At 39.0% G+C, this 19,411-nt stretch overlaps 1 protein-coding gene across 2 annotated transcripts in view; it reads right to left on the bottom strand.

Moving 5' to 3' along the window:
• The window catches only part of TESK2 (testis-specific kinase 2), a 75,852-nt gene that overhangs the window by 32,172 nt on the left and 24,269 nt on the right, over positions 1–19,411 (bottom strand). For both annotated transcript variants that reach the window (XM_009326598.1, XM_009326599.1), the window contains exon 3: positions 11,914–11,962. In XM_009326598.1, the coding sequence (XP_009324873.1) occupies positions 11,914–11,962 (49 nt within the window). The remainder of the gene's footprint in view (positions 1–11,913; positions 11,963–19,411) is intronic.

The following is a 19,411-nucleotide window of genomic DNA, read 5'->3' as shown; positions in this document are numbered from 1 at the left end:
TCTATTTGGACTGCATCTCTCCATGCATACAAGTTAACAGGAAAATCTAGTCCTCAAGGCAGCATTGAGTTCTCCTCCCCTCTCTCCCCCTCATACCATAATAGTTGAGAAGCTTGCAGCTTCTCACTCGTATTAACCTAGATGTATTTCCAGGATATCAGAAAGCAACAATAAAAGAATTACAGGGGTTGCAGTTCAAGAATGTTCTTCTTTTTTTGCTTGAGACAATGGCAAATGGTCCAGTAGGCTTACAAACAGTGTCAAAACACTGATACTAAAAATCCCCCCACAAATAAAACCCACACAACACGCACACACCCCCACCCGCATGTGTGTGCCACATACATGCAGGGAAGGGAGAGAAGGAATGAGACAATGAAGCTTGCTGTTTGCAGTTCAGCATTTATCCGCCTCGTATCTTACTTTTCTTCTACCCTTGAGACATTCTAAGAAGGAGGAAGAGGTTACCACCATCAAGATATTTAGCAAGCCTTCCTCAGAACATAACATATTTAGCTGCATCTATCTTAATTAAAATAATAAATAAAAAAGGTTCCATGTGCACTATTACAGGCTCTGAAGTGATGAAACAAGTCAATCATCCTCCTACAAGAGGAGAAAAAAAGAATTAAATCCAACATATAGCCTGTGTAGCCAAGATTAAAAAAAAAAAAAGAAAAGAAAAGAAAGGGGGGGAGAAAAGGAAGTTTAACCATGAGCACTTAAGCTAATACACAGGCATTGAAGAAAAAGACTAGAATTCAAAAGCTTGCACGTCCAGAAGTTCTCACTGAAATAACTGGTTGCTCATCACTTCTGATCTAGCACCTGCAAGCATAAATATAGACTGGGCACCTAAAGTTAGACTTGTATTTTCAAAGTCTTGTCTGCTGTCTTTACATGAGGATTTCTTTAGTGTCTCTGATTATAGTACTTTTTACTTCTGAACTTTCTTCTCTGTGAGAACCCACCCTTCTTTCCTTGCCTAACCACATATTGCAAATGCATCTAGCAGTTTCCCTGTGCCTTCAGCACAATGCAGTGCTTACACAACTTTCATTGCTTGTCTGCTTTTGGTAAAAGGAGAGACTTTGTCGAGTTGTCCCCAGTGTGTTTAATTTACCTGTCACCACCAACCCACAGTAGGTTTTTCCTTTAACTGATCTGCCAGCACTTCCCTCCTGAGAGACAGGCTGTAAGGCCAGCTTGCATCCTCCGTAAGCCAACATTTTTGTCAGCTTTCTGTTTCCCACAACTGAGCTTTTTACTGCAGCTTTTTGAGAATCAACTCCACCTTTCCGTAAAGCAAGGACCCACTTAAACCACTCTTACTTATTATTCTAATTCTGCACATGTACATGATAGGAAATCACTCTCTTTAAAAAGATGCATTTTGAGGGAATTGGTCAAATCATAATCAGGCATACAGCCACAGGAAAACACACACAAATTCAGTAATTAAAGGTTCCTCCTGTCCTCAGAACAAGTGTTGCGACCGGGTACAGCAGCGTTTAACATCCTATCAAACTATGCCACAGGGGCCCCTGCATTCTGTAGGGCTAACTTGGTATAACCAACCCAAAAACTAAGTTAAAAAAAAATTCCTCTTTTGTTTAGTGTTTTTTTGGAAACCCTAGGTGTTTGATCACTGCAATCAGACAAGATGGTTAGCTTTCATTCATGAAAAAGTAAACGGCCATCAGATGTAGGAAAAGAAACAGAAAGATCACCTAACTTAAATAAGGTCCTTTACATGCTTTCCAAGAACCTGACTCTTTAAGCACTCAAAATTGCAAAGCTACAAATCAGATAGACTTAGCTGAAACTCCTGTGGAGGCCTGTATGATTTTTGCTGGAGAAAGAACTAAAGGGTCAAGCACACCACATATGCCACAACATCAGGCAGCAAGAGTATGAACTGGAGATGGAATTTCAGCCAGAACACTAAATTTCCTGCCTCCTGTCATTGAAAGCCAGGCCCCCTTGTGTGATTTTAAATGGACTTTTTTGGTATGTGCAGCACATCAAGCTGTGTTAGCGACTGAAGTCTTTTTTCCTTTTAACTAATTCACAAAAATATTTGGTTCCCAAGGAAAATAATATAAACAAAGTAAAGAATATGTACTCTGTCTTAACTTCTGTGAAATAACTTCACTGTCTTAGACACACTGCTTTTTTGTGTTACAAAATAATTTATGAAGCCTTAAAGTTATAGCATAAGGTTTAAACAAATACCAACACTACCCTCCCTTTTCTACAAGCTTTTTAAACTCTACTTACTTTGAACAGTCTAATTTACTTATTACATGCACCATGTTTAGATTTAATTTTGCATCCACTGGTACATACAGATGACTCAGGTTTACTTCTACCTGCGATCAGCCTAACTCAAATCTCACATACAAGGTACAGTGATGGGTACCAAAGTCTGCAACTCTTCAGCTGTTGGAATAACCAATCATCTAGGCTCAGTACAAGTGCCTACAACATTATTTCAACAAAAATGAGACATCTTTAGCTGATAAAACAGCATGACGGTGCTCACATCCTTCTAACCCTCACTCTAGATAATCTAGACTGAATCATTACTGGAAATGGGATTTTTATTTTTTGTCCTTTTTCATGCACCCTTTAAAAAAATAGCGTTAGGGCAGACACCCCTCCCCCCAAACCAATACAGTTGGTTAGTCTAGCACTCTCCAGTTAATATTGCATTAGGGCATGGATTCTTCTAGAGCTACCCATGCTTCTTGACAAGGATCAATGGCACAGGAATGGGTCTCTTCAATTCTGCAAGCTGGGAAGTGTCAGATACATTAAGCCTTTCGTATGTGGATCTCTCAAGTTGAAGCAAGACATGCTGTACTCCTCCACAGAGAATGAATCCATGGGCGAAAAGGACACCACTTTGAAGATGAAACAATATGATGTCTTGTATAGCACAGAGAAAGGATGAGGTAGAGCTGGCTATCAAGCATCAATCTACATTTGCTGAGAGTGCGTTCAGCTACTTTTTATAAATTAAACTGAGAACCTAAGTGAACTGTTAGAGCAAAACTGAAACTGACAGTCCATATGCTGTGGAGAGTGCAAAACGAAGACAAAATACGGCTCAAGTGTTGACAAGTATTTTTAAAATTCTATTATGAACAATCAAGAGATGAAGGGAAGTGTCTGCATTGACACAAGTTTATAAAAAAAAAAAAAAACAACAAACCCAACTGCATTTCAAAACGATCAAAGATGTACCAGGAATCATTTTGCGAGCTACTCAGGAACAAGAAAAAGCACAAGGTCTACATGTGGTCCTGGACAAAGCTATTAAAATAACTTATTTCAGATACATACACACATACAAGTACCTAATACTCAAATTTATAGATATATCTTTTTTTTAATGTCATCATAATTTAAGCAAAAGCTAAAAATGATACTGTGATACAAGAAAACTGAAGCGCATCCCAAGGCTTATCACTTTAAAGATTCAGGATCTTTAAAATTTCAAAAAGATATTGCTAGAGACTTGGTTTGCCATGTTATAAACACACTCATTCTGGAATATAAACAGAAGCTTCCTAAGTTTTTGGCTCTGAGAAAAGTCCCTATTTACCTACGTCTGTTTCCTTTCAGCAAGATAGATGCTCTATGCAACAACGAAGGTGATACTTTCAGTTCTTCCGAACTTAGCCCTGGTGTTCATGCGCTATGAAGTAGAAAGTTCAGGCAATAGACTTGTCCTTCTGTACACATTCAGTTGGTTGGGTTTTTTAACCCAAGAAGATTGAGCCAATATTCGCATGAGCCAGTCAGCAGGCACACAGTAACAGAGATTTTTGCATCTTGTAGGTTCACCTTAACTCTATTCCCCAAAGTAAAAACTAAAAGACTCCACAGTTCTATGTATTTTAAAAAAGGATGACAGAATTAGTAGATATTTCAAAAGCATCTATTAGCTTGCAACAATTTTTCTGTGGTGAGGTAATACGTGCTTTTTCTTAAGAACAGAAACATAAAGAACTATGCAGATAGTGAACAGTCCTAACAGATACCTTATGTGATGCATTCATTCTATTTTAGTGCTGAAAAAAAAAGTTGCAATGAAATGGAATGATTTCTCACCTTTTACATTACAGACTAGCCTAGTCTTCCTAACACCCGAGTTATTTCCCGCCCTGTTTTAAACCCTACTTCTGCTGCCATGACCCTTACTCTTCTCTTGAGGTCCTACGGCAAACTTCTCACACAGTCCTCAGTCATTAAGGGGGAGTGCAACTACTGCTGCATCAGAAAAGGTTACCATTACTCTTCTCTAGAGGTCAAATCCCTGGGGTCCAGATGAATGGTTTTCTCTTGACCCCGAAGCAAGTATATGCAAGGCCTGACTCTTAATGACTCCTGTAAGGGAAAAACTAATGAACCCAAACAACCAAATCAACAGAGGAAATAACACAGATGTGTGCTGGCTGGACTTCCAGTCCTACAACAAAAGCAGCAAAAGGGGCAAGCAAATAATAGCAATAGGTACTCTAGTTTTATACCACATAACCATTCTTGTCATCAAAGCATACCTTCCTGGAATTAAATACATTCAGTTCTAATACCCAAGTCCATACCAGGAAGGGTACAAAGTAACCATAGTTTAACAGAGGACCCCACGCCTCTGACATACTTTCGGTAAGGCTAAACTTACACTTCTGGTACTTGGGTTTTATACCTGCAAAGGCACAGATTGCCTCTACACGTTACACTTTCCAGCACTGGCACCAGTACAGCACCACTGAAAGAACTCCTCTTCTTCCTATTCCCAGGGAAGTATATAAAATGAAGCTGTAGCTCTAACGAATGCTATGAAAAATATCCGAACTAAGGACAAAAAGAATAAAGCATGCAAGTAGAGATTTATTACAGTATTAATCCACAAGTCATGCTATTCATTGGCTGAGAGATCATAAGGATCAATTTAATCTGCAGAATTTTACACATACTTAGAGTTCTTACAAAGTTTAAACAGCAGTCCTTCTGCAGCATCCTAGAGCCAGGAGGCATTTAAAAATGCCAGCTGTTGGCTGCTGAAAGTCTGAAAGATATCCTTTGTTATCATAGCACGTTCATCTTTTTTTAAAGTTACTTCAAAGTAAATTCCATCTTTTTTACACTACTCTGTATCAAGACTCATTCCCCTAAATCAAAGACGTTTAGAATTAACAGGTATATTCTCAGAGCTGTCAACAAAAACATCCAAGAGAAAGTTTGTGCAGTTGCTCCTTTCATTCCTCCAGAAAGTCACAGCAGTTGCCAGTTCCACAAGACCATAAAGTAAATAACTTGACATACTGCCTGAGACCTCTAATGCACTCAAGTAAGATGCTTTACGTATGCAAATGAGACCCAATTGGACCAGACTTAGGGACGAAATCGGAGGAGAGACAAAGGACCAAAACATCTCTAGAGTTTCCCCACCCCTCTGCTATTTTGCTCCTCCTCTTGAGTTTTCTGTTTTCAATACTACAGTCAGAAAGACTATATGAAGTGCCTAAGGAAGATTTCAAGAAGCAAGGGTAGCTAATGAAAAGCACAAGATATTAAGGAATACAAACTGATCTGGAAGCCTCTAATCAGTATGGCTTGACCATACACATTAGGTAATACCTAAACCTGTAATCTTACATTAAGTAAAGGGCTTCCCTAATAATTCTCTAATAGTTTTTTTGCTAGAAATTGGACAGTAGTATCCAGCAGATGAGTATCATTTTCTAACAGGATGAAGCTGAGAGTCCCTTCATTTCTTTTAATTTTCTACTCGGTGCCACCTTTAACACAACTTTCATCTTCTCTTCAGTTGTCTCCAAGCTCAACCTAATCAACTTAGCACTGCAGCTATTCTCTTTTTTGAGGGACAACCACCAGAGCCATCTTATCCAGGAACTAAACCTGAGCTGGTAAACAGGTAATACCTAAACTGGGAACGAATCCTTTGTTGTATGGAATATTTGCAGAATGACTGATAATAGGAACTACAGTTCTAAAGACACTAAGTTCTCTAGGGTTGACAGGCTAGCCTACTGTGATCACCAAAGCTGAGTTAAATATTTGCAGTTCTACACGAGTAAAACTAAAGTTATTCAAACAATATGAATCACACTGGTGGAATAACACTAGGGATTAGCAAGTGTTAAAGGAGATGGGGGGAGGAGGGAGCAGGGAAGGAATGGTGTTCCAGGGCTTTTTAAAACGCTCAAAAGTGTGCAATTGCCATCTGGAAGGCAATGTATGCCTACAATTTTTGCTGTAGCATAAAGGTTTAGAAGAGGAGACCTAAGTGATGTCTGTCTGGTTTTCTCCATTCCAGGGTCAAAGGCTCTCCATAGAAAGGTGCCTAAGAACTGAGGGGAGGAAAAAAGAAAGAAGGAAAATTAAATATTTTTAATGATAGATTCTGCTTGTGAAAGCTGTGTATCAGAAGGACCTTCTCGCTTGAAAAACTTACTTTCCCTTCCTTGTAAAAGGATAATTCAGCACAATTGTAACAATTCTGAGAATTTTAAGCTTTCAATATTTTTTCTTCCCAATCAGTGCTATCTCCAAAAGTAAAAAAAAAACTAAAAAAGGAAGGTCTCCAAAGGCCTGAAACTCCACTAATTGCATTTATAGTTTACTTAAATTATTGCTGTTGGGAGGAAAAGCAGAGAAGGAAAATTTTCAGTTATCACAGAGGAACTTATTGAAAAAAACCCTCTCTCTTCAGAAGCCACAGGCTCTTTCATTAAGATGAGCTTTAGGAGTACAAAAGGGATACACTGTGCAAGGAAGGAAGGAAAAAAAAATAAAATCCTTTCCAAACTGCTACATAACAGCATTCTTGTCTCAAAACAATGAATTGTGGTTGATGGTAAAAACAGCAGCGTCAAATTCAGTAAGCTATTACGGTGCAACATGTCAAAATTGTCCAATAGCAGTTATCTTGCCCAAGATAAAAATTAACATGTCTGGAAGAATTTCCGTAGTAAATTTTTTCCTGGGGTTTATGACACAGCTATAAAAAAAATTAATTCAACTGAAAATGTGCGTGAGTTCAAAGAATTCTGTGGATTCTCTTAAAAAAAAAAAAAGTTAAAGCAGCAGTCAATATTTTTTTACAGCACTTTCTGCCACCTAACATCTGCATTAAACTTCTTGTCCATACTATACATTGCCAGCACGCATTATTGCAGACAACACCACTCTGAGCACCCAGGAAACATTTTAGACTTCAAGGCACTTTCATGCACCCCTGCACACACCACCTGTAAGGTGCAGTACATGAGGCCGCTCGCTGATAAGGAGAACTCACCAAATGGGATGCACTGGAGGAGCCAGGTGCACAGAAAGGCTGGCTCACCCCTTAGTTATCTCACTATTGTTCCAATGCCACGTATATAGCACCTTAAAACCAAGGCTGCCCAAATATACTCTTAGACCCATGAAACATCTGATACCACACCAGATACTTGGGATGGAATCAGAAGGACTGACTAGGTAGTACACCAGCAAGGAGAAAGACTGAAAGACTGCAGGAAAGGCATGTCAGGCAGACAGGAGATCCAGCTGCTGGCTGAAACAATACTGTCCACCCCTCCATCACGGACCAAATGTCCCTATCACACTGCAACAGCCCTGTTCTCTGCCTGAGAAAGCTCCAATGCCTGTCAGATCCCACACTGAGCAAGTAAAGCTACAGCTTCAGATTGTGGCAGTAGAGCATTCGTGCACTTTTTTACTATTATCCAGTATGAATTAATAGCCATAAAACTTCTGTTGTAACAACTAGCTGTTGTCTGTGAAGCACTGCAATTGCAAGATATCCCAATCAACACATAATAACTCTCCCTTCCTCATCTTCTATACACACAGCTGTCAGGGTTTCCATTTCCTTCAAGAAGGAATTATCAAGCTGTATGACTCGTTCTGTGCATATATATACATCTAATTATAACAACATTTTAGCCTGACCTCTCTCTTAGAAATTCAGATGAACCTGCTTAACAGAGTTCAACAAATAATTTAAGATCGGCAAAAACGTATTAAGTGGCTTTTATATACTAGACTGTATGCATGTTATCTGCCTCAGTGTAATAGCACAGGCCTATAGAACCTGCAAAGCACAAGTAAATTTGTTTGCCTCCTATCTAAAATGGGTGCTTGCTCATGCATCCATTCCATGGTAAATGTGTATGGGATAAGATTGTACGCTACTGCTATTAATCCATGGCTGCTCCACACTGGCTCACAGCTTCATGTCCCCCTGGAGCATATGTTGTCTGCTAACCTCCTGGCAGTGGCTCAGATCTGGTTTCTGAATGCTCAGCAGCATCTCATGCTAACTGACACCAAAGCCTGTACTAGTATGCAAGTTTCTCCAAGTCTGAGGATGCTGTGTGCCAGCAAATTAAGAAATGGAAGCAAATAGAGAGTTGTCAGATTAGGAAGGTGGCCGGAAAAGAGAGAGGCTTGAAGGAGAGTCTGAAATTAGGCTGGAGAGGCATGCAAGTACAGCAGGAAGCCCTGCAGATTCTTGTAGCTACAGAAACAAACCACTAGCTACAGATTAGAGCTGAATACTGAGAAAGGAATACCCAGTTCCTGGTTTTACAGAAAATGAGCACAGCAAATCTGTGCCCATCAGCTCAAAGTTAGTGGCACCAACTCATCTGAGTGGTACACCCATTAAAGCTACTTCACTTTCCTGAAATGTTTCTTAACTATGTGCTTGCAAGGATAGAGGTCCCTGCCAGCCTAAGCCATTCTGTGACTCTAAGGATAGATACTGAACTACTTCAGAAGAGGCATATGCCATAGCTTCTGGCTTACATAGAACTTCGAAAACAATCTTGGATTTTCAAAACTGATAAGACTGTGGATTCAGAACAAGGCCAAAGTCCTAGCGCAGTCTGTAATTAAACAATTCCATTCTTATTTTGAAAAAAACAAACCAAAATAAACAGAAACTGCTTCTTGCCCAACAGTTTTAAAAACAAAAGCCACTTGAGAGAGGACAATTAAAACAATGTAAAATGCTGCCAAAAGGGAAAAACCCAAGGCCTACATACGATCAACACCTTCCTCAAGCAAAAAACCTGCTCTGCATGACCCACTGTGTTTAGCCTCCCGTGTGTTCAAACATGCAAGAAAAGAAATCTGTAACACTTCAGACTCTGCCTTCCAATAACAAAGTGCTGTATATTACTAATGTAGCCCTTTAACAGGCTTATAAAATCCTCAAGGCTCCTCTAACACCATTTGTGGTTGTTGCCCTGCCTGTTAATAGCACAGGAGGCTATTAAGCACAAGTTGTCTAAATCCATTCACTGAACATTTCCCACAAGTTCTCAACTTGTTCTGTCATGGAAACATATACATATAAATAAACATGATTTCCCATTGCACCCGCAGACATAAGCTCTAAGTGATGCTGTATCCCTTTTACTTAGGCATATCATTAACTGTACTCTCAAAACACAAGAAGGCGTAATTAAGCTCCTTACAGAACAGGTCCAGCATAGGCTAGTGCGAGAGAGGATTCTCCTTGCAGTGACTCAGATACCTGTTGAGCAATGGGCCTCTGAATCAACAGTTTCATCTCCAAAGTGAAACCCTGGCAGAAGTTCTCTAAGTGCTAGTAGCATCAGGCTAGTATCAATTATGTTGAGCGCTGGAAGCTAAGAGACCACCTTTTTGGACCACAAGCTGAAAAAAGCCACGAGACAGTGGCTGATTTGTTTATCCTCCTGGGCTATATTTGAACTGGTGATTCACCATGTCCGTCTTACTAATAATTCCTTCAGCTAGCCATTTCAGCCCCCTTCTCTAACCTCCAGAAGTCTTCAGAACTCAACTATTACTCTACACACACTTCAAGACGAAAAATGCTGCTATTGTTGCCAGAAAACACAACTAATTCCACCACTTGGAACATACGCAGCTCTTAACTTTTAAAAGCTCTGTAAAACCAAAGCACAACTACTGTATTGGACAAAATTGGGTGTGGATTCCCTACAACATCAACTTATGATGGCCTTCGGTCGTGTTTTTTTCCTATTGAAAGCATTAAATGTCCACCTTGGTCCACATAAGAAAAGCAGTGATCACTACATGTACTTTTATAATATGTCACTAAAGCTATTCTGTTTCACAAAATTTTGCAGCAACCTTCTTCAGTCTAAAACTTTTCCTCTTTGGTCTCAAGATGTTTCAGGAATCTCTTCTGTTATTCTGAATTATAACTATAAAAAGTTATTCTTTGAAGTCTTTCTTAGATTTATTTGCTTGCCAAGAACTCAAAAATAGCTGAACAAAGCAAGCAGCTACAAAGTTAGCTCTCCGTGAGGAAGCATCTGTGCTGGTTTCATATTCTTGGCTTTCTGGGTGGGGAGGGACATTTAAATGGCAAGCAACTGAGATGAACAGGGGGAAAAAACAAACAAACAAACCAAAAAAAACCCAAAAAACCACACTGAGGAAGATCTGCCAAGATTTAGTACAACAAAGCGTTAGGAAGCTCCACCTCTTCTAGGACATGTTTAGTGAGTGGAAGGGCCTGAAACCTCCCCATTTTAATTCATCAGAGGTCCAAAAGAAATTGGCAATAATGTTAGTAAAGCCTGCCTGAAGGACTTGATCAGCCATCTAATGCCAAATCTCAGAAACGTTTCCTCTATTAAGCGCAGGGACAAAAAAAAGAAGAAAAAAAAAAGGAAAAGATCAAATAAACTGTCCCTTGTATATCAAAGGACCCCTCACATGTGCTGTATCTTGAAATTTCTGGAAGTGTCTTTACCTTTGCTCTTACACTAGAAATACGGCCACTGTGAACTAGTGTCCATCACTCTAATAGTATCTAGAACTAGAATTGCAGAATTGTCACCCCAGAAGGTGAAGAAATGTATATATGTGCCCACATATATGCATTTTTGTCTCAGAGTTGCATATGAAAGTTACAGAAAGTTATGGCCACACGTGTCCTGATAATTGGCATACAGCTATCCAATCTTCTCATTTTACAGTAGTTCTTGGCAAGCATACCAGGAACCTGTTTTAATTGCTAATTAATAACATACTTGTCTTTGGGGGGGGTGGGAAAGGGTTAATCTTTTAATTGAGCAGTTCCTACAAAATAGAAGTAAATAAGAAACATTAACTTTACAAAACATGAGTTTCCCCTCAATCTGTATTCAAACTAAAACAGCAGGAAAAAGATTTTATTGATTTTGACTCAAAACAGGCAATGCTATTCCTAATAAGAGAATACTCCCTTCTTGTTTTTCCTGAGCAGTTTACAGGGGGATTAAACATACAACCCAGTAAGACTTGGTGGGAAGACTCACATGAACGGAAACTTCAGTTTCTCATTTGATACCTAGATCCTGGCCAGAATATATGGGCAATGGAATAATTCCTTTTTATGGGACCCAGATTACAGCTTAATCTTGATGTTATTCCAAATAAGAAAGTGGTAGGGACTGAATACACTAATAACACCCAGCTGAAACATCCCTGATTCACCTGTGAAATGTACATACATCTGGAGTATAAATAAGGCTTAAATACAATGCAATGTCACTGAAACAAATAATATTTAGGGGCCGCTCAACAGTAATCCACATCTCTCATTTAGAATATAATCACTGAAATTTTATGTTCCTACTGTGATTTTTTTTCATCCTAATAAGCACTTCTGATGAGAAAAGACATACAAGGGCTATGAGCGAAGTACAGTTCTGAGGCCTGATTCTGCAGTCTTCCCACTGCGTAGCAAGTAGCATGTGATTAACTCACTAGTCACCATAAAAGAAACTATCACTCAAGGTAAACAGCAGTTGCAGAACCTGGCCTGAGAACTGTTTCATATTGAGTATGTATATCATGAAATAGTCTTACCTCAGTAAGTGCGTGCAGCTGTCCTTGATGCACACAGACACCCATAAACCTACAAGAAACAAGAAAAGAAAAGTGGTTTGGGCTTTTTTCCCCCCCTCTTCTTTTTTTTTTTCTTTAAAGAAACTAAGATGATAAGAAGTACTGGATATGCCAAGAAAGAAGGAAAATGAAAAAATTCAGCCTCACAGATACTGCAGACCTCAAGGTTGATTATTTAAACATCTCAGCACAAAACAAAATCATGTGTCTACACTACAGTGTAATTTGAATTAGCATTTCCAAGCGAGCACAGGAGACAGCTCAAACTCAAGATGGAAAGTTACTAATTTGACTATAAGCAAAGGCCAGCATATAATGATTTACGCAGAAAGGAACAGTCTCAGAGTTCTGTTTTAAGGAAGTTTAAGCCAAGTAATCCACTGTTGGTCTGCATAAATAGAAAATTACTTCCCTTTGCATTTTGCTGCTTAAGCATAAAGATGTTTCTTCCTAACCCATTCCTAACCACTCAGGAATATGAGGGCACATACGTGCAGTGCACTTCCCCTCCCCAAGCCCCTATTTCCAACACTTGGATTGAAGCAAGTTTTGATAGTATCCAGTATACACATATTCCACAAAAAAAGTTACCTACACTGCACAGGGTTCAGACTCCTGCTGTTAATAGTAATGACTGTCACCCTTGATTTTTCTGGAAAGCGATAGAGAACGTGCCATACATTTAACATAAGAGGAACAACTGAAAGCTCATTTTTACCATCATACAAGCTGAACTTAAAAGTGACAAAATGCAAATTAATATTAACACTAAACATCTCCCATGAGAAAGGTTCTGTAAAACTTAAAATTGTGTGCACTTCAGAGCCCTCCCTGCACAGTTAAAGTATTGGTTCTTTTTAGACTGTCAGTTTTATCATTTAGATTTTGGTCTCAACAAGCAAAAACACAGTCTGTCATTTCCACAATGTTCAGAAATTTCCACTTTGCAAGCAAGGGGTAGAAATGCATGATTTCATTAAATGTGATAGGGGAATCTTGTGGAGAATAATTTGAAGGAAAAGGACTTTTTATATCCTCAAACACTTCTGAATTTAAAAACAAAATGATGCAAGACATGTAGTACTAGTTCAGCTAAGCTGCTTTTGAAGAAATGAATGATCCTCACTGTTCTCTTGTCTAACAGCTGACTGGTAAATTACAAGCAGCCAAAGAAAAATAATATAGGTAAGGTCCTTTGCATAAGCTGAGCTGTGGAAATCTGTTTTTATAACCAAAGAAGAAGCAGGACTTGTACTTGAATGTTTATTGCCTGCTCTCACCTCAAATAATATTCCCCGAATTAAATATGCAAATTTTAATTTGAGAGACAGTGAAAATTCAATTCCTCTTGTTTAATGCAGAACAATAGGGCACAACGAGGTATTCAGGGGAAAGGGAAGAAGGGTTTTTTTAGATATACCATCTACTCAAAACATTGCTGTTTCTGAGTTTATTTGTTGCATATGAACAATTTTGGAAACAAGTTGACAAATTAAGTTTCCTGAGACTAAGAAATCCAGACTCCTCCAGAGCAGAAATCTGTTTCTCCCTTAATGCATTCTGAAAGTCTCCAGAGCTATCGGGCATGGTGTTAATAGCTTTATTCACAAGCAAAAATGGAAAAAAAAAATCCAAGATATCAGTTCCGCTACTAGACAACTTTTGACAGTATTATTTTCTCTTTTATGAAACATGCTAATGACACAAGGTTAACCCAGTACTGCAGTATTTTCATTCAACAAAAACTGAGGCTAAGTAATTTAAAATAATAATGTTTTCATCTATATATCAACTCTTCCTTTGTAAAGGTGTATTACATTACTTTCAAATTAGGAATTCATTGTATTTGACTTAATTCTAAAATATGACTGCAATTAAGAATTTATCAAAAATTTGGCAAAATTAAATTTCTTGTCTCATCTTTACCAAACAGGAAAAACATCACTGTCACTCAAAGAATGGTAGAACTTAGCTTTTTCTGCCAACCTGTTTTGGTCAAGGGAAGTCTCAACAGAAACATATTCATTCCCTTTGTGAACCTACACTTAATGGCAGAAAAGACACACTGGCTCAAGTTACCAAGAGTAAGAGTTCAAAAATTCTTCAACGTTTAGGGTTTCTGCTGGGAAACACACATACATTTCTAACTTTAAATCAGAAATTAAAAACAAAGCTCAATATCATGATCTCATGGAAAAAAGCTGGACATAAAGATACATTTATAAACCCCACATATTTAGAAGTTATTACCCAGGAAAAGAGAAACCAGATACACTGATAAAGACAGAATTAATGAGTTTACAGGCAACATACTGAAACCATTTAAACTTTGTGTCAAAAATCTCAGTTTTCAGACTCTGGAAAAAAGATTGATAGAACAGACCTCTAGTTATCCAAATTCCTGGAAAAATTCTTCTTAGCTGCTGCATCAAGCAATAATAAGCCTCTTGGTTAAGCCAAGTACTGCTACAAAACACTGTTGGAAAGCATTTTCACTAAAAGATAATACACGCAGCTGCTACCAGGAAATGCAATTACCAAGTGAGACTTAACGTAAGATTTCAATTTCTGAGATTGCCCCAGATGAGATTCCAAGTTGTGTGGATAGGAAGCTGACATGCTGGCCCAGTACAGCTGAGATTATTCCTGTTGGCTAGACGCACTGTCTCCAGAGCCAAAATGTGCTTGTAGGTGAACTTCAGCAGAATGTCTTGTCAGCCAAAGGTTACACTTCCTATAAGCATTTCTAGTTGGAAGAAGCTTCAATGAGCCAGTCATCGACAAAACAGGAGACCATTTACAGATTTAAGGAAGTTTATTTTCAAGACACTGTATCTAGCCTTATCAGGAAAGCTGAAGCACTTCCAAAATCATAACTAGTGGTTGGAAAAGTTTCCCCAGAAGCTGCAAATATGAAGGATGCTATTTGAGTCCACCCTACTAAATACAGCGCAGCACATTTCCACCACAAAATGCTTTCTAACAAATGTCAGCAATGTTCAGATGTTGGAAGTCTCTTTCCATAAACCAGGTTATTCCTCAATCAATCTGGAATACCTGCCCTCCTAGACAAGAGCAAGAGAAGGTACTCTGGATATTTCTTAGTCTGTTAACAGCAGTTACACAAACTGCAAGGGAGAAAATTCCGGACAGGAAGGGGAAGACTAAGAACTGTAGCCTCAGCCTGCAATCTTTGTCTCCTTGATAAATCAAATAAAACTAATATCCAGATTATACAGCCACTGTGGACATCTAGACATTGAACACATGCTTCCCATTAAAAGAACTTCACTGGGACATGTTCCTGTTCTGTGGATAAACCTGGGGCAGCTAGAATCCGACATAATAAATTGATGCCCTTTGAAATCTACCACTTCTCTAAGAAAATTCAGCAGTTTGATAACATTAAAAATAAAAAACAAACCAAACACACCAATGCAAAAAGTCTCTCATATGAGCTCAGTAACACAAAGAGAAACAAGGTCAAAAGACAGATGCTTATTTCATTGCACTGACTGTTGGAGAACTTAGAGGGTGGGTAAGAATATTACGTCTGCATTAAGACCTTCCTTGAAGTTTTAAGCACCATGCTAGATTAAAAATGTATTTTAAGTTTTCTACACTTGCATTTTGATTCAAGACATAGAGGTAAGGCACTTCATCTATCCCTTCTGTAACATTATACACAACACATACAGCCTCTCTTCTGCTGTCTTGGGCACGGCATTTCTGAAATACTCCTTTTTGATAACTACATTACACAGAGAGAAGTAAAAGTATTTTTCTTTTCTGTTAAAGCACTGTTCAATACAGGACAAAGGATGTTAAAAGACAAAAGCCATCCTTCTGCCTATCGTAACAAAGTCAATCACAAGTAATTTCACAAAAAGGAAGGTTTGACAGGAGAAAACTGCACACAAAAAAGAAGTTGGTATTGTGTTCCCAGGGTGCTAGATTTGTCTGAAAGGAGATGAAATAAAATTCTCCTTGAAAGAATTTGATGTAATATGCACACTGCTTGCTGATTGGTGTGTGTGCGCACGCACACAAGAAGGTGGATTTCATCAATAAGTCAATCTGCCTGCACGCTCACTCCCAAACATGCAGCAATATCTCCAAGCGCTCCTATGAGAGCACTTAAGACATGAGCTAAGGCTTTCTGTGTACAGAATGTTTTAAATTAAGTCCCCAAGGTACAGATCAAATAAATACTTTTTCATGCAAACAGTAGTGATATTAAAGACTGAAATTCTATCTCAAAATTGGAAGAAACACTAATTTAAGAGACAGCACAGGAGATGGAGAATCTGTGTTAGCACACCACTTCACTTGTGAAAATGAGAAAAACACACCTGTAAGACATTACCAGAATCAAGAGGTATCAGTTCTCTCAGGCTGCAGTCCTAAGGCAAAGACAGAGATTTCTTGAGTCCTTTCCAGACCTATTTTCTTACTTTGCTTTGGGTAAAAACTCATGACTATGGCAGCACATCAGCATTTAGAGAAGCAGCAAAGCAGTGAAAAACATTTACAAGCATACACCAGACCTTTCATAACCCTGATACCAGATCTAACCCAAGCCTTGAACAGCACTGAGCTTTAAATGGGACACAAGCTAGCAAGGAAGTGAGGAAATGCTCCAAACCTCTGGTTCCCCTAACCCCAGCAATTATAGTCTTACCATCTATCAGCCAACCTGCATTAAAGTGGCTATAGTAAACATCACATGGTGCAAACCAGAACCCCAGCTCACTTTTCCAGTCCTGCTTTTACCATCTGTTTTGAGGGAAGATGTGATAAAGCCAACACATGCCACACCCAGGGCAAGTAGAAGTGTAGATCAGAGGCAGAAAAGCATTTTAGGCCTCCATGTTTAGCTTGCATGCGGGAGTGAGGCGGAGATAGGAGATGATATGAGATGGGGTTGATAGCAGAAACAGGGCAGAGCACTCCATGAACACCATTAGTCCGCTTCTGCCCCATCCACTCCTAAAATGTCCCTAACCTGGTCCCTGGGGAAAAAAGCAAAACCAAAAAAAGCAGATCTTTCATACATATTTCTTACGATCAGTGACTGTACAAAAAGTTACTACATTACAGTTAAAATTTATTCTGCCTCTGGAATCACATCTGCTAATTGAAATAGGAAGCAAGAGGGAGGGAGAAAAAAAAACCCAAACCTCTAAATCCCCTTACTTTTTACCGTCATACCAATGTAGCTGCAAAAGCTGGAGTCTTCTATTCCAAAATAGCCTTAACAGGCTGACAAAGAGATTCCATTTTTGCCAAAATAATCCTTTTATTAAAGGTCAGTTTCTCATTTTCTTGATGGAAAATCTATTAGAATATTTTTTTTTATATCTTTTATATATATACATATATTTGACCACTAGAATCTTTGTGATGCTACCATGCGGATGGTATACTTACTGGGGACTTGGTAAGTGAAAAGCTCTTCACTTACATCAGTCTTCTGATCAAGATGGATCTACATAGCTGGCCAAGAGCAGAATTTGAGCACAGAAATACTGAAATGAGTAGGGAAATTTAAAGTTAGCATTTCACTCCATGCCCAGCAACGCAAGTTATTTTTAAAGCCTAAATAACCAGACTGATACTTCACCAAGCATTAGAAGCAGGGAAACTGAAACACAGTGACACAACTCCATCTCCTAAAATAGTACAAAAGTATCACTAAGGTAAGAAAACAGGCCTACCTCTAGGTAATCTCTACCGAGCTAAGGAACGGAAGAAAGTCAGCAAGTACTGACAAACTCACACTCCAGAATGGTGGTTGCACGCTAGGATAAAAACCTCAAAAGGCATCTGTGACTGTGAAACTGAGTTGATACGGACAGCACAGAAGCAAAAGCAGTTTCAAATAGTCAGCAATATTTATTATTCACATCAGTGCAATCAATGGCAAAAATAGAAGAATCTTTGCAATAACATCTTGAAGTTAACTGTGGGCACATCAGTATGGATAGCTTGTAAAAAGTTGCTATGTATTTTGGAGCACTGGCAAAGGGATGGGTTTTTTAATCATCCAAAGGATAACAATGATTTTTGGCTATCAAATACACTACGAAGAGGAATCTCTTCTCTCTTCCATATTACTTAGTTCATATAAACCAGGGAAGAGTTCTAGGACAAAAACATTGGTTCAAAAGAAGCGTGGCCAGCAGGTCGAGGGAGGTGATTCTGCCCCTCTACTCTGCTCTGGTGAGACCCCACCTGGAGTACGGCATCCAGCTCTGGAGCCCTCGGCATAAGAAAGACACGGACCTATTGGAGTGGGTCCAGAAGAGGGCCACAAAAATGATCAGGGGGATGGAACACCTCTCCTATGAAGAAAGGCTGAGAGAGTTGGGGTTGTTCAGCCTAGAGAAGAGAAGAGAAGGCTCCAGGGAGACCTTATTGCAGCCTATCAGGACTTAAAGGGGGCTTATAAAAAAGTTGGCGGCAACCTTTTTAGCAGGGCTTGTTGCGACAGGACAAGGGGGAATGGCTCTCAACTAAAGGGGGGGAGATTTAGACTAGATATAAGGAAGAAATTTTTTACGCTGAGGGTGGTGAAACACTGGCACAGGTTGCCCAGAGAGGTGGTGGATGCCCCATCCCTGGAACCATTCAAGGTCAGGTTGGACGGGGCTCTGAGCAACCTGATCTGGTTGAAGATGTCCCTGCCCATGGCAGGGGGGTTGGACTAGATGACCTTCAGAGGTCCCTTCCAACCCAAACTGTTCTATGATTCTATGATTCTAATTACAAATTTTAGGTACTAAAGCATCAGGATGTTCAAAAACATAACCACACACAGATTAGGGAAAATTTTAGTATACTAAAATAAACGCATCATTGCTGAATCTGACATTCACTTTCTAAAACATTACCTGACTGAACTGCACGTGTTGAAATAGGCTGAGAGCAGACTTTGGATGCTGTAAAGCCAGTATCTATCCAGTTTCATAATTTTACAAGCCATTTGATACCAGAGCACGTCACAGCCCTCTACCTGCAACTATTAACTACTGCACATGACCTCAACATTTCAGCCTAAGAATCCACTAGTACCATTACTGGCAAACAACAGATCAGCACTAAGGAAAGTAACTTGTTTACAGTTAACAGTAGGTAATCCTAGAGCTTACAGAAGATGAAGATGCTCAGATGTATATATTACATAAAATCAGAGTACACCTTCAAGGCAAGTGGAGGAGATCCAGTGACTAATCAATAAAGAATTAAACTTGATGCTAGTGATAAAACAGCTTACTCAGCAATATAGAGGAAGAACTTCAAAGGACAGAAATTAAGTGAAGAAAATAACATTTAACAGCAAACTGGGGTAGCTCATAGTCGCTGGAAAGGAGAATTTATACCTTAGAACTTCTTGGAAGAGGATCATTCCCTTTAAATACTAATACAAGCTTAAAATTTCCAAAAATAATCCCAGAAA

The sequence above is a fragment of the Pygoscelis adeliae genome, unplaced genomic scaffold (assembly GCF_000699105.1).
Source record: "Pygoscelis adeliae isolate BGI_AS28 unplaced genomic scaffold, ASM69910v1 Scaffold306, whole genome shotgun sequence".
Classification (NCBI taxonomy): domain Eukaryota; kingdom Metazoa; phylum Chordata; class Aves; order Sphenisciformes; family Spheniscidae; genus Pygoscelis; species Pygoscelis adeliae.
This window is presented reverse-complemented; position numbering and strand designations above follow the sequence as displayed.